This window comes from Lepus europaeus, chromosome 10 (assembly GCF_033115175.1).
Source record: "Lepus europaeus isolate LE1 chromosome 10, mLepTim1.pri, whole genome shotgun sequence".
NCBI classification, from domain to species: domain Eukaryota; kingdom Metazoa; phylum Chordata; class Mammalia; order Lagomorpha; family Leporidae; genus Lepus; species Lepus europaeus.
In genome coordinates this window covers 10,108,525-10,122,930 of record NC_084836.1, presented here as the reverse complement: position 1 = coordinate 10,122,930, position 14,406 = coordinate 10,108,525, and the positions used below count along the sequence as shown (strand labels likewise).

The window sequence follows — 14,406 nt, the reverse complement described above, 5'->3', positions numbered from 1 at the left end:
AGCCTGGATTACCTGGTGAGCATGGTTTACCTGGCACCCTTCTCCTGCCAAGGGAGACGACAGCTGAGGGTGGGGGCGGGTCCCCAGGCCCAGGCGGTCCTGTGAGCACGCAGGGGCCAGGAGCCACCATGGAGGACACCCCGGGGGAGGTGAGGGTATTGCTGCGTCTTCAGCCGGGTGACAGAGACTAAGACATCAGCACGGTGGCCGCAGGGGCTGGCCCGGGGGAGGGGTGGGCTCGGAGGGGGATGCAGGGACCGCGGCGGAGCTGGGGAAAGGCCCCAGGTGCTCGGGGCCCAGACAGATCACAGCCGCTTTTCTTGGTCTGAGCTGTCGGCGGTTAGGCCTGGCGCTGCCTGGAGCCCTCCAGAGCCGAGAGCTCCGCTCCCCGACACTGCCGGCCTCTGTGCTCGGGCCCGGGCCAGGCGCAGGGAGCGAGAAGGGCAGCTCTCTCCGGGACACGGACTACAGGGCATCCGAGTGTGGGGCCGGCTCTGCTTCAGAGCAGGAGACAGAAGGGATCACATAAGTTCTTTATTACAGGCCTACCAAAAAAATGAAAGAATTCGGTCTCGTTCCCCCTTGTCTGGGGTTCCTGGTTCTTTCTCTTCTTACAAAACAGCAGCAGGAAAGACAGACGCAGGAGGCAGAGGAGCCAGGCTCAGGGGTTCCGCTCAGAGAGGACCAAGGAGACAGGACGAGGCGTCGCCGCCTGGGCCTCGTGGTGCACCCGCCCGGGGCCCTCCCCAGCACAGAGAGCGAGGCAGGCCCTGCAGGGGGCAGACAAAAGGACAAGGTGGAAGGCGCGGTCGCCACGCCAGCCGCAGCACCACTCCCGACCTCAGAAGCACTTGTGGCTCCCGTGTTCGGAGGCTGGTCCCCAAAGCACGGGGCCACTGGCGCAGACAGAGAGGAGGCAGCAGGGGCCAGCACGGAAGGGCTGCGAGTTCTGTGGGGTCCGCTCCCAGGACTGCGGGGGCCCCGAGCGGGCAGGGGTGAGTTGGACCCTTCCCTGCTTGTCAGCCGATCAGCTTCTTCAGGAAGGCCTCCAGCTGCTCCTCATCCTTGATGCCAACGAACTTGTCCACCACGTCCCCGTTCTTGATGGCCAGCACGGTGGGCACAGCCGACACCTGCGCAAGGCAGAGGGAGCTCGAGTCACCGGCAGCATCGACGGCCCCTGCCCCAGGCCGCGCCCTTGGTGCGGACTCCTGGGGGGACGTCCTCCACTGTGGGCTCCCAGCAGTGCCCTCCCTCCCCGGCAGCACGCCTGAGTCACAGCCCAGCGGTTTGGCTGGGATGACTGGGGAGATGAAAATAACCCACGCAGCTGCGGCAGGGCCGGGTGGAGGAGGTGCGGGGCCGGCAGCAGGCGGAGCTGAGGGTTTGGGACAGCGGGGCAGTCAGCAGCCCAGGACTCTGCCGGCTGGGCACACTCAGGCAAGCCACAGGTCCCACCTGGCCATGAGGAATGGCGCTAAGGAGGGAGCTGGCACGCGGTGGGCCCTCAATGGAGGCCACAGAGGGGCAGCAAAGCCCGACACCGGGTCCACGGCAGAAGCGATGCGGCAAAGCCAGCCTGTCTTTAAATCCCCTTTCCCCTGACGTCTGGAAGCGCTCCTGCAGCTGCTTGCAGCCCAGATGTCAGATCCACTCACGGCCTGCTCCTGGACAGCGTGGGGAGGTGGGGGTGGGGGCAGGTGGGAAAGCAACGTTCCTGGTGGATGAGGCACCCCGCCCAGCTCGTCAGGGCCCCGTGTGGATGAGACAGAATGTAGAGGCCACGGCCTGCCCTGGCACCACGGCTCCTCTGCTGCCTGGGCTCCCTGCCTGGCACCCAGGGCCTTGGAGAAGGCGGTGCAAGCAGACAGGGGACAGGGGTTTGCTCACACAGGTGGACACACACAGTACAACACCATCCCTGCCCTTGTCAGGGCCTCTGGTCCCCGTAAGGACTGTGCTGGGCTGACACACTCTGACAGGCTACTCGCTGGAACTGGGCTAACCATGGACGTCCCCGTGCAGAGGCCCGACGGGCTGCTGTCCTTGTTACACTCTGGTACAAGTCTAAGGGGCCAGCACGGTGCCTGCGGGGTCTCCTGGCTCAGCTCGCTTCCGCTGAGCTCTGGAAGCTGCAGGGGCCCTCCCAGCGCGGGCTCCTGCGCCCCCTAGTGGTCTGCGTGGGAGCTGGGCGCCTCCTGGGGCAGCTCCCTACTGAGGCAGAGTTGAACGCCCAGCTTTCAACTTTGTGCTTGCTGGATGCCGTCCTGTCCTGTCTCTTTAATTCAAACAAGCAGGTTATGCTGCGGCATAGAAGGTGGCCTTTTCCACAGCCTCTGAGCTCACGAAGGCGGCACAGCAGAGCCACCACTCCGAGATGCCTGCACCTGGTGTTGGAACACTTGGGCTCCCCCCTGCATCCCACCCTCTGCTCTCCCTGATCCAGCACCAGGCTCCTGCTCTCGGGCTGGCTCAGCCCTGCCTGCTGAGGGCATCTGAGGGGTGAACCAGCAGATGGGAGATCGCTCCTTCAACTAATAAACTTCAGGTGACCCCAGCTGTGTGCACGCCACACACGTGCGTAAGCATGGGCCACGCAGCCGTCAGGCGTGTAGCACATATGCTGGGGATCTACTTTCTTGGAAAGTTTTTTATAGAGATTTATTTTTACTTATTTGAAAGGCAGACTTTGGGGCTGGTGTTGTGGCTCACTTGGCTAATCCTCCGCCTGTGGCACTGGCATAACACATGGGCACTGGGTTCTAGTCCTGGTTGCTCCTCTTCCAGTCCAGCTCTCTGCTATGGCCCGGGAAGGCAGTGGATGGCGGCCCAAGTGCTTGGGCCCTGCACCCGCATGGGAGACCAGGAGGAAGCACCTGGCTCCTGGTTTCGGATCGGTGCAGTGCCGGCCATGGCGGCCATTTGGGGGGTGAACCAACGGAAGGAAGACCTTTCTGTCTCTCTCAGTCTAACTCTGTCAAAAAAAAAAAAAAAAAAAAAAAAGGCAGACTTAGAGAGGGAGTTACACACACAGAGGTATCTTCCATCTGCTGATTCACTCCCCAGATAGCTGCAACATCCAGGGGTGCGCCAGGCTGAAGCCAGGAGCCCAGAACTCCACTTGGGTCTCCCAGATGGGTGGCAGGGCCATCGTCCACTGCCTCCCCAGGGGCATGAGCAGGGAGCTGGAGAGGAAGAGGGGCACTCGTGTGGGAGGCTGATGTCGCAGGCAGCAGCTTAACCCTCTGCGCCACAACGCCGGCCCTGGGACAGCCAAGGTCTCGTCCCCACTGACGCAGGGGATCCACTGAAGTTTGGGTGTGACGTGCGCATGCTCAGCGGGGACGTGCAGGCAGCTGGATGTTCTGGCACACTGCCGGCTATCTGGGCGGGCTGGACTTCCTCCCGCTGCCCGGGAGGAGGAGGAGGAGGAGGAGGTTGCGGCTTCACTGTCCCTGCTCCGAGTCTGGCTCTAAGCCAGGAAGGGCCGGTGCCGCAGACACTGCCTTAAATGGAGCTGCCCAGGTCCAGGGGCCACGCTCGTCTGCACCGGTGGTCTGAGTGCAAGGCCCAGCATGTGCTCCTGTGGCCTTTGCTCTGTGGCCGGGCCTGAGAACTACGGGCAGGAGTGTGTGTGTGGCCTCTTCACACCAGCCCGCAGCCCGCCCGCTGCGCCACCCAGCTCGGGGTCCTTGTCGGGTCTCCCTAACCCTGTCCGTGTGTTAACTTGACCAAAGGAGCAGCAGGGCACCTGGTGCCGCAGACATGGGCAGCCGGCTCCTTGGCTGACTGCCGGAGAGAAAGAGGTCACGGCCACGTTCCGCTGCCTTTTAAGTGCCAGGGACGACACTGAGCCTTGCACCTGCTGCCTTCATCCGTTCTTGCCCTGAGGGAGCGCCGCCCAGCTGAGAAGGCTGAGGCTCAAGGGCTGGGTGACGTTCCAGGACGACAGGGCGACAGGTGGGTGGGGGGCCTGGGGCTTGGAAGGCGCCCACTTCACTGTCTGTCGACATCAAACTGCGCTTTGCTTCTGCCCAGGACACAGAGTTGGAGACAGAGTCCTGGCGGGGAGAGGATGTGGGAAGCATGGAGAGGATTTCAGGGGCCAGCGCAGTGGGTAAAGTGCTGTCTGCAGTGCCGACGTCCCATGTGGGTGTCCTGGTGGCTCCCCTGCTGGTGGCCTGGGAAAGCAGCGGACGATGGCCCAGTGCTTGGGCCCTGTGGCCCATGTGGGAGACCCAGGAAAAGCTCCTGGCTTCCACCTGGCCCAGCCCCAGGTGTTGAGGCCATTTGGGGACTGAACCAGTGGATGGAGGATCTCTCTGTAGCTCTTTCAAATGAATAAATAGATAAATCTTACAAAAAAAAAAAAAAAAAGAAGAAGAAAAAGAAAAGTATTTCGGGCTTCAAATGACGACACCAAGTGTTCTGTGAAAGCCTTGGGAGACGAGAGGGGACCTGGAGGAACCATCCCTGAGAGGCAACGTTACGCAGGCAGCAGGGGAGCGGGACTGTGGCAGGGGAGGATCGTGCGAGGGCCTTCAGGGCAGCCGCAGGTGCTCCGGGACACGGATGGGGACAGGTCAGGGAGGACGTGTGCGAACCCCCAGACCGGACGACACTGCGTGAGCCCTAACGGAGACTGTGCACTCGGGTATAACCGCACAGGGTCAACGCAGGACCCTCAGCTGTGACCAACGCGCCCTCTGCTGTGTGGGCAGGCACAGTGCAGGGTCTGGCAGAGCAGGACGCGGGACATTTCTGGGCCTTCCTCTCAGCTTTGCTGTGAACCCAGAACTGTTCTAAGAAAACCAAAATCTCAACAAACAAATCAGTGGCTGTCGGGGACTGAGAGCAGTGGGAGGGAGTGAAGGGTGTAGTGCAGGGGACTTAGGGCAGTGAGGGCTCGTGTGTCCTTGTGGGCGACCCTACCTACCGACAAGCAGCCCCCACTGAGGGGCACAGAAGACAAGGGCTTTCAAAGGCAGCGTCCCCCACTGCCAGGGGCAGCACATAGCTTTCAGAGGGTCTGCTCCTCCTCGCTCAGCCTGTGATCCCCAGGGCCAGAATCACTGGGATTAGACACACTCAGTCTTGGGGCCAGCATAGCGGTCTAGCGGGTAAAACCACCATGCGCGGTGCTGGCATCCCATATGGGTGCCAGTTCGAGTTCTGGTTACTCCACTTCCGATTCCCTGCTAATTTGCCTGGGAAAGCAATGGAAGATGTTCAAGTACCTGGGCCCCTATACCCACAAGGGAGCCGGAAGAAGCTCCTGGCTCCTGAATCACCCAGCTCAAGTAACTGCAGCCATTTGGAGTGAACCAGCAGATGGAAGATCTCTGTAACCTTGCCTTTCAAATAAATAAATAAAAATTAAAAAAAGTGGGGCATGGGGTGGGGGGCGCTCAGCACTGTGGTGCAGCGGTTAAGCCACTGCCTGCAACGCTGGCATCCCATATAGACGCCCTTCAATTCCTGGCTGCTCCTCTTCTGATCTAGCTCCCTGCTAATGCACCCGGGAAAGCAACAGAGGATGGCCCACGACCTTGGGCCTCTGCACTCAGGTGGGAGACCCTGAAAAAGCTCCTGGCTCCTGGGCTCAGTCTGGCTCAGCCCTGATGTTGCGGCTATTTGGGGAGTGACCCAGAGGATGGAAGATCCTTTCTGTCTCTCCTGTAACTCTGCCTTTCAAATAAAAATAAATCTTTACAAAAAAAAACAAAAAACAAAAACAAAAAACAAAACAAAAAAACAGAAAGAAAGAAATGCACACACAGTCCTGGGACGGCCATGGTTAAACAGGTTAGGCAAGCAGATTAGGCCGCCGCCTGCCAGGGTGGCATCCAACATTGGAGCCCTGGTCAAGTCCCATCTCTGCTTCCGATCCAGCTTCCTGCTAATGCACACCCTGCGAGCCAGCAGATGATGGCTCGAGGACTGAGCCCTCTGCCACCCACGTTTGAGACCTGGAAGAAGCTCCTGGCTTTGGACTGGCCCAGCTCCAGTCACTGTGGCCATCTGGGGAGTGAGTCAGCAGATGGAAGACCTCTCACTCTCTGTCTGCCTTTCATGTAATTACAATAGGCAGAGTGGACAGTGAGAGAGAGACAGAAAGGTCTTCCTTTGCCGTTGGTTCACCCTCCAATGGCTGCTGCGGCCAGCGCACTGTGCTGATCCTAAGCTAGGAGCCAGGTGCTTCTCCAGGTCTCCCATGCGGGTGCAGGGCCCAAGCACCTGGGCCATTCTCCACTGCCTTCCCGGGCCACAGCAGAGGAAGAGGGGCAACTGGGACAGAATCCGGCGCCCCGACCGGGACTAGAACCCGGTGTGCCGGCGCTGCAGGCGGAGGATTAGCCTAGTGAGCCGCAGTGCCAGCCTAATACAATAGATCTTAAAAAATAAAAGAAAGGCAGGACCCTGGGCCTTCCTGGGCCCTCGGAGTCACAGTCTGCCTCTGGACAGGGTCGACAGCACTCCTCAGAGGGACTGCAAGTGAGGGAGACGGGAGTGACCAAAACTGCGTGTCAGCTACACGCCATCAGCGAGGCCGTATGGGACGCTGCAGGAAACGCGAGTGAGCCACCACGTGGGCAGCAGCTGTGTCCAGGCAACTGCTCCCCTCTGGCGTGCGTCTTAAAACGCACTCACACCTTGTCTCAGACGAGGAACAAGAGGATGACAGCTTTAAGCGTGAGGGCGGAAGGAAGGCTGGCTTGCCCAGGAGTCAGCAAGGGCAGTGTGGGGGAGGCCGAGCCCCCAGGCAACGAGGGACTTGCCCTTCCTTCTCCCCTAGGGGGCGCTGAAGCTCTAGCGTGGGCAGTTGCTGGCGTTGTGGGGGGGGGAGGCCGCTGCACGTCACACACACTGCAGCATGGTTTTGTCCCAGCTGCTCTGCCTCCACGCCAGCCCCCTGCTAATGCACCTGGCAAGGCAGCAAGATGGCCCACCCATGCGGGAGACCAAGATGCAGCTTCTGGCTCCTGGCTTTGGCCCAGCCGTTGCGACCATTTGAAGTGGATGGAAGATCCACCAACCGGTGGATGGAAGATCTCTCTTTCTCTCTCTGTGTCACTTTTTCGAAAAACGAAAAAATGCCAACAGTTCCAGGGCAGGGGAGTTTGTACGAGGAAGGAGGAGACGAGGAGTCAGGGGAGTTGGCGAGAGGCGCCTCACTCCCAGAACAGAATTTAAAGCAGTCTCTCCACGAAGAGCAACAGAAGCTAGACAGAGGATTTGCGGCCTTGGAGGAAGCTGTCCGGAAGGTTCTACAGGTGTCCTGGCTGGAACGTCTCTCCCGGCTCTCTTTAGAGAGGACAGGTGTGAAGGAAGGGGGTGGGGGTGGGGAGAGGCCAGGAAGAATCCCCGTGGAGGTTTCCTAACTCCCCCGCCCCCGTGAGGACAGCGCAGGGCTCGGCGACCTGGACCCGGCAGCCTCGCGGCCCTCCTGTGGGACCACGCGCCAGGTGGACGGTGGACAGAGGCAGAGCTGCCTCCCTTCCCGGGCTCGCCCTGCGGTTCCTGCGTGAGGCTCTCCGGAGGCGGAACTGGGCTCCCCTCTGCAGGGGGGTGCTCGCACACAGCTGGTGCAGCTGTTAGGGTTACACGGCTGAGGCTGAAGCTGTGGTGTCCAGCAGCGCCAGTGGGGGGGGAAGCCCGACCATGACCTTGGCAGCTCGGGCCCTGGGCTCACACTAGCTGGTCACCCTCACTCCCACAGGCAGCCCTGGTGGCGGCCCCGGGGTGACAGAAAACCAAGGGCATCTAAATGGTCAGGCAAAGCCTCTCTGACAGAACATGGGTGGGAGAGCTTTCTAAGACACAGCCACACTCTCCTCCAAGCCGGTGTGAGCAGCCGGCAGTGACCAGGTCCCGAGGACGACAGCTGATCTGTCGCCACCTGCAGTCGGCAGCGGCCTGCCCCTACCCATCTCCTCCCCGGCACTGGGTGGGGGATGGGCATCCGAGCTGGGCCAGGGAGAGGGAAACTGGGACTTCCTAACCCAGAGGAGTCAGGAGGGAGGGGTGAAGCTCGCCCTGGGCAGACCAAGGTGTTGCAAGAGAGCCAGAAATTTGGGTTTTTTACATGAAATCTTCAGTCTCGAGTTCCAGCACGTGGTTCTGCATTTCTTCAAATCCCTTCCAGGGCCAGCCAGATCTGACCCGAGCCACCAGGCCTGCCCGGGGCGCCCTCCAGCCAGGCTATCCCAGACCCCTCCCGAGCTGGCTGCACTCTGCTTTGTCCCAGCTGTCTCTCCTCCGGCCCCCAGCCAGGACGGACCCTCCCTTTTCTCCAACTGCAGAGGTCTCCAGGGCTGAGAGACAGCCAACCCACGCCCGAGCCACCCCTGCCCCAGGGACCCGGCCGCTGCTGGTGTGAGTGGGCCACACTCACGCAACCTCAGGGCCCTGGTGCTTCTGTGTGCTCTCCCACGCCCCGGGTTACTTCACTCATCACCCCTGGGCCTCTCAGCCAGGCCTGCCCTGGCCCCGCCCTTATAAAGAAGACCACTCCCTGCTGCTCCTCCAGGCCCGGACCTCCACCCCTCCTCCTGGTTTACCTCCCCACCTCCCTGTACCTCTTACTTAGGGCAATAATCCCTTCCCCGAAATGCTTGGGACCAGAGGGGTTTTCACATCTGGGACTTTTTTTTCCACCATGTGTGTGGTCTTTATGGGCTGAGCACCCCGACACACAGAGGCGCCGTGTGAGATGCTCCGGAATGCCACGCTGCTGGGAGCCGCAAGTCAGCGCTTAACATGGTTCCAACATCCACCAGAGTGCAGCTCAGAGGCGCTGTGCCGCCCGCCCGGGGGGCCATCGCCCCCTTCCTCCTCACCCCACCCGGAAGTGACCTGTCGTCTCTCTGACTACACTAAGGGCCGCTTGGAGCCAAAGAAGCACGAATGCCCGGCACACAGAAGGTTGGCTGGAGAGTCAGGGAAGGACTGTGCTCATGTCCTGAGACTAAGAGGGTGGCCCAGTGCTCTGGTCACCCGAGCCACTTCCTTCCTAAAGGCAGTGGACAGCAAGGGGCTGAGGACCGACAGCCCCATCTGCAAAGGGCTCTGGGTCCCGAGAGCTCTGGAAAAACCCCAGACATCCCTACTGGCCATCAGGTGGTCCCTAAGACACCAGCTACTCCTGGGCTGACCCCGCCCCGCCAGCTCCCCCGCGGCAACCCCCCCAATCCGTACCTCATACTCGAGGGCGAGGTCCGTGTGGTCATCTATGTCCACCTTGGCCATCACCACCTTCCCCTGCTGCTTGGCCACCATCTTCTCTAACCGTGGCCCCAGGATCTTGCAGGGGCCACACCACCTTGGAAGGTAAGCAGCCCGTGGTCATAGCAGTGCTGTGCACTCCACCCCTCTCCCGCCTCCCCGGAACCACCCGACCCCATCTTCCCCAGGGACCTCTGCCCTTCCTCGCTTCTCTGTGCTAGTGTTTGAATATTAACCTGGCGTGTTGACACACCAAACAGCAATGCCAGAGGCTCTGCTTCTGGGCACCACGCACGGATTCCAGACCCCAGACACGGGCTGCATCCTAGGACGCCCGCGGTGATTTCGCCTAGAGTGGTTCAAGCTGACGGCCGACTTCGCGCCAGCGCACAGGGCACACACATATGTAGGAACCATACTCTGAACCCTGACCCTTCCTGGGCTAGAGACATGTCACTGGGCGCCGTGGTGCCGGGCACTGGCAGTGCGCGCGGCTCCTGGTCAGCCCCACGGCCACGAGGGAGATGCCCAGCACGCCCCGTGCTGCCGAGCCTGGCTGGACCCAGGCGCCCTTGGTGTGTGTCCAACTCGACATTCTCAGTAGACAGTGGCCTTGCTGGCAAAGGCCATCGGAAGTCGGGGGGGGTCTGGGTCTCAACGTGCACGCTGCCAGGGACACGTTAAAAAGTCTGTGTTCACAGAGAGGCGGCTCATCCGGCAGTAGGGCCTGCTTCCTCATTGCAAATGGCAGACCGTGCCCCCTCCGGCTGTTAGAAGGCAGACCGTGCCCCCTCCGGCTGTTAAGAGAAGGTAGACCGTGCCTCCTACAGTCCCTACGAGAAGGCAGACCACGCCCCCTCGGGCTGTTAGGAGAAATCGGCTATCTTAAACAGCCTCTGCAGCCCGCAGTTGCTCCCAGCGCCCTGAGGACCGCAGGCTGAAGGCGGGGCAGCGATGGCTGGGCGTCCACAGGGTTCCAGGCCCACGGCTGCACCTCCTCTGCTCTTACTGCAGACTCCTCAAATCTGCTGACACCACAAAAACCCCCCAACACCGAGGCCCACAGGCATGAGGAAAATTCTCAGTGGGGGAAGCGGGTTAGGACGCCGAGGGGGACATGTGCGCCCCGCAGAAGGCCGGGGTTCGGGCCCCACCTCCACTCTGGGCTTCCTGCTCACGCACACCCTGGGAGGCAGCAGGTGGCAGCTCAAGTCCATGGGAGCCCTGCATGGAGCTCCTGGCTCCTGGCCGTGGTCTCGCCCAGCCCCAGCTGTTGCCGGCATTTGGGGAGTGAACAAGAGGGTGGAAGATTGAGCTCTGTGTCTTTTCTCCTCAAACTAAAAACAAACAAACAAAACAGGAAAAAAACCCAGAAAAGCCTTTTCCATTCAGAGATTCAGCTGATGAACTCGGAACCCCTAGAGCCCAGTCTGCAAGGCCTCAGCTGCTTCCCCAAGCGAGCAGGGAGCACCAGGACACGGAGTGGGCTGCCCAGGCCACAGCGAGTCAGATCTGAAAAGGCCGCTGTAGAAGTTGTCAGCGACTCTGTCCGGTCTCCCACCTCCCGACTCGGCCCACAGCGCACCGGCTCCTCGGGAGGCCTCGTCCTCAGGGGTCTGGCCAACTTTTCTGTAGCCAGGCATCTAGGCAGGACCCAAGAGATTGGAAAGGGAGGCCAGGTTAGAAGAAATCGCAAAGCCGCTGGCCTTTAAATATCTAAACCAGCTCGTACAGTGCTGAAGAGAAAAGCCTGCCCTCCCCTACATGCGTGGGCACCACTGTGGTGGCGTGGAAAATGTCTCTCTCTCTTTTTTTAAAAGGTTTATTTATCTATTTTGAGAGGCAGAGTTACAGAGAGGTCTTCCACCTGCTGGTTTACTCCCCAAATGGCTGGGCCGATGTGAAGCCAGGAGCCAGGGGCTTCTTCTGGGTCTCCCATGTGGGTGCAGGGGCCCAAGCACTCTGGCCATCCTCTGCTTCCCCAGGTCATCAGCAGGGAGCTGGACTGGAAGGGGAGCAGCCAGGACTCGAACCGGCGCCCATAGGGGATGCCAGTGCCTTAGGCAGAGGCTGAACCTGCTCTGCCACAGCGCCGACCCTGGTGTTCTCTCTCCAACTGGGACCCACGCCCAGGAGGACTCTGGGCCTTCCACGTGGTGCGGAGGGAACACAAACACTCCCCCAGCACTGACTGCGGCCACGGTCAGCCCTGCAGACCGGACTGCACTGTCCCCCGAGACCCCCCTCGGGGAGGCGGGGCGTCCACGCTCACCAGTCTCTGGGACCCGGCGGGCGCTCGGGGAATGCCCGAGACCGCCGCCCCTACTCACTGTGCGTGGAAATCCACAACCACTGGGGTCTCGCTGTTGACGACTCGGTCCTGAAAGTCGGATCCATCTTGGATGTTGAAGGTCGTGGCCAGCACTCCGGTGGCGTGCAGCGTCCGGGCGGGGCCGGGTGTCCCTGCGTGGCCACCAGGGCCGCACGGCGGGGTCTGCGCCGCGCTGAAGGCGAGGGGTGCCCACCGACTCTGAGCGGGCTTCCTGGAGGCGGCGGCAGCCAGGAACCTCCTCAGGAGAAGTCGCTGAGCCATCTGTAAGGGAAGCTGGGGCACACAGTGACAGACCCATGGGAGGCCGACCGCCATGACTCACAGCTGGGACTTCTGGGGCAGAGGGGCCGGGGCACGAAGGAGGGCCCGGGCGAGCCGGGCTGACCGCCGCCAAAGGGCTTGGGCGGGATTCCCAGGACGGAGGGAGGACCCAGTGTCTGCAGAGCCCCGCCACGGGCCAGGTGCCTGTCACACACCCCTGGTCCTCGCAGCTCAGCTGCGGCCATGCCCGGGACCCCGACCAGCAAGGGCAGTCCAGGCGGGGAGCCAAGGCCGCCTCCGGCCTCGCTCCTCTACAGAGCGTCTCGCAGGGAGATGAAGGAAGCACACAGGGACGCGCGGAGGTTCAGAAACGGGGAGCCTCAGCCACTCCAGGAGGAACCAAGAGACACAAGGGTCGGAGTGTGGAGGGAACCAAAATACAAGGCACACGTGTCCGGGGGGAACTGGGAGAACGGGACGCCACCGGGGACCCCAGCGCTCCGCAAGGCCAGGTCCCCCGCGCCGCGGGCCTGCGCGGGAGCGCGCCCGCAGAGCCTCGGACGCGACACCACCTCGAGCCGCCCCAGCCGCCTACCTCCCTGCAGCGCGAGCGGAGGGATGCGCAGCCCAGCCCTCCCCGCCCGTCAAGGGCACTCAGACGTCACTTCCTCAGGGGCGGGCCTGCCTAGCGTCACTTCCTGGAACGGGCACCCTGGAGCGCGTCTCTGGCTGTTTGGATTTTCCGCCAATGGGAATAGCGGAAGAAGGCACACCTCAGGGGGCGGAGCTTCCGCGACACACCGGAAGGGGAGGATGGACCGCGGGCGCGATGGGACCGGAAGGGGCGGGGCGCCCTAGAGGAGGGACCGGAAGAGGGAGCGGAAGGGGTGGGGTTACTGCGACGGGGGCGTGGCTCCGGGTTCTTGTTGCGGGTAATGCCCGCGGCTCCTGGCCTCCCAGTGACTCCTGCAGGTGCTGCAGGGTTCTTTCCCTCGGCTGACATCCTCAAAGACCTGGTACCTAGCGACCTCCGCGGCGGTCTGGAGGCCGCTCTGTGTCCCTGGCCTGTGACGCACAGCGGGTCACCCTGCCCCCGGGGCGTCGCTGGGACCGGAGCCCTGGCGCCTGCCTGCCTAGCTGGGCCCCAGGTGACCAGGGCGAGCTGGGCCCGAGGCCTTCCCTTCTCGCCTGGCCGCTGTCTTGTCTCGGGCCGGTGGCACAGCCATCTCCTCTCCCCTGCACACGGCGCCTGGCAGTGCGGCCGCGCGGGGCCTCGTATTATTCTGTGGACGCAGCGATGGCCTGTTTGCTTTGCGTCACATCTGTCGGGAAAGAGCGGGGGTGTAGAGCCAAAGCCAAAGCGGTTTATTCAGAAGACCCAGCAGATGGAAGATCTCTCTGGCTCCCTCTCTTTCTCTGTGAGGCTGCCTTTCAAATGGATGAGTCTCTCTTTTTTTTAAGATTTTAGTCATTTATTTGAGAGGTAGAGACAGAGAGAGGTCTTCCATCTGCTGGTTCGCTCCCCAAATGGCCGCAATGGTCAGAGCTGGGCCATCAGAAGCCAGGAGCCAGGAGCCTCCTCCCGGTCTCCCATGCGGGTGCCGGGGTCCAAGGACTTGGGCCATCTTCCGGTGCTTTCCGAGGCCACAGCAGAGAGCTGGATCGGAAGTGGAGCAGCCGGGGCTAGAACCGGTGCCCACATGGGATGCCAGCGCTTCAGGCAGTGGCTTTACCCGCCACGCCACAGCACAGCCCCTATAGACTGATTTCTATCGCCCTACCTAGCAATGCTGTCTTGACCTCCATTTCAACTTGCACCCCAGCCTGGGGGTGTGAGTGAGTTCCCGAGTTGACAGAAATGTCTCTCCCAGCCCTGCCCTGGCTTTTCCCTTTGCTGTCCACCGGAGAAAATGCTCCCAGCAGCCAGGCCAGGAGACATCTCTGGTGAGCCCTCTCGGCGGCCATGAGCACGTTTTGTGCATTGATTTAGTTTCATTTTATTAGACAGGCAGAGAGTCAGACACAGGGGGAGGTCTCCTATCCACTGATTCACTCCCCCAACCCCCAGACAGCCAGGGCTGGGCCAGGCCAAAGTCAGGAGCCCGGAACCCAGTCCACGCTGGCAGGGACGCCAGGACTTGAACCATCATCTAAGGCCTCCGTGCGCACATTAGCAGGGAGCTGGAACAGGAGCGGAGGGGCTGGGACTGCAAACAGGCATCCCGGGGCACCCTCCCTGCTGCGCCAAAGCCGCTCCGCCGAGGCTGTCCTGAGTCGGGGGCAGGACTCTCCTCCGAGCCTCTGCCAATCACGCGCTCGGGCTGCCTTGCTCTTGTCTGTTTCTTTATTCTGCGAGCCCCCGCCGGTCCGTCTCTGTCTGCGTTGCCCCCTCTCCATCAGGCCGCGGGGCCTGATGCCTCATGGTAGGTGCTCATGAACAGAGAGCAGTGACCCAGATAGACTCTTCTGGCTGCAAATCCCATTTTCCCCATCACGTGGCATGGCCCTATTGTGCCCTCTGCGAATCGTTGCTGTGTTTCTTCCAGCGCAGTTTGGCCACATTGTGTTAGTATTTGTCCCCCGTCCAA

The 14,406-nt window shown here is 61.6% G+C and overlaps 1 protein-coding gene across 2 annotated transcripts; it reads right to left on the bottom strand.

The window, feature by feature from the left end:
• Window positions 1-521: 521 nt before the first annotated feature.
• On the bottom strand, window positions 522-12,515 carry TXN2 (thioredoxin 2). Of its 2 annotated transcripts, XM_062202902.1 has the most exons (4): window positions 12,414-12,515; window positions 11,556-11,830; window positions 9,199-9,322; window positions 522-1,133 (listed from the first exon to the last, which is right to left on the bottom strand). In XM_062202902.1, the coding sequence occupies exons 2-4, from the start codon at window positions 11,816-11,818 to the stop codon at window positions 1,020-1,022; spliced, it is 501 nt and encodes a 166-aa protein (XP_062058886.1). In that variant the 5' UTR covers window positions 11,819-11,830; window positions 12,414-12,515; the 3' UTR covers window positions 522-1,019. The 2 variants fall into 2 exon arrangements, with proteins under 2 accessions (XP_062058886.1, XP_062058885.1); XM_062202901.1 differs by lacking the exon at window positions 12,414-12,515 and having other exon boundaries at window positions 11,556-12,330.
• Window positions 12,516-14,406: the final 1,891 nt, after the last annotated feature.

What these genes read in the sequence shown, in the direction of transcription:
- TXN2 (XM_062202901.1), bottom strand. Translation starts at nt 11,872, where the DNA reads ATGGCGGTCGGCCTCCCATGGGTCTGTCACTGTGTGCCCCAGCTTCCC. An exon ending in GTTGTGGATTTCCACGCACA is followed by an intron (nt 9,323 to 11,555) that starts GTGAGTAGGGGC and finishes TTACCTTCCAAG; the next exon opens with GTGGTGTGGCCCCTGCAAGA. An exon ending in ACCTCGCCCTCGAGTATGAG is followed by an intron (nt 1,134 to 9,198) that starts GTACGGATTGGG and finishes TGCCTTGCGCAG; the next exon opens with GTGTCGGCTGTGCCCACCGT.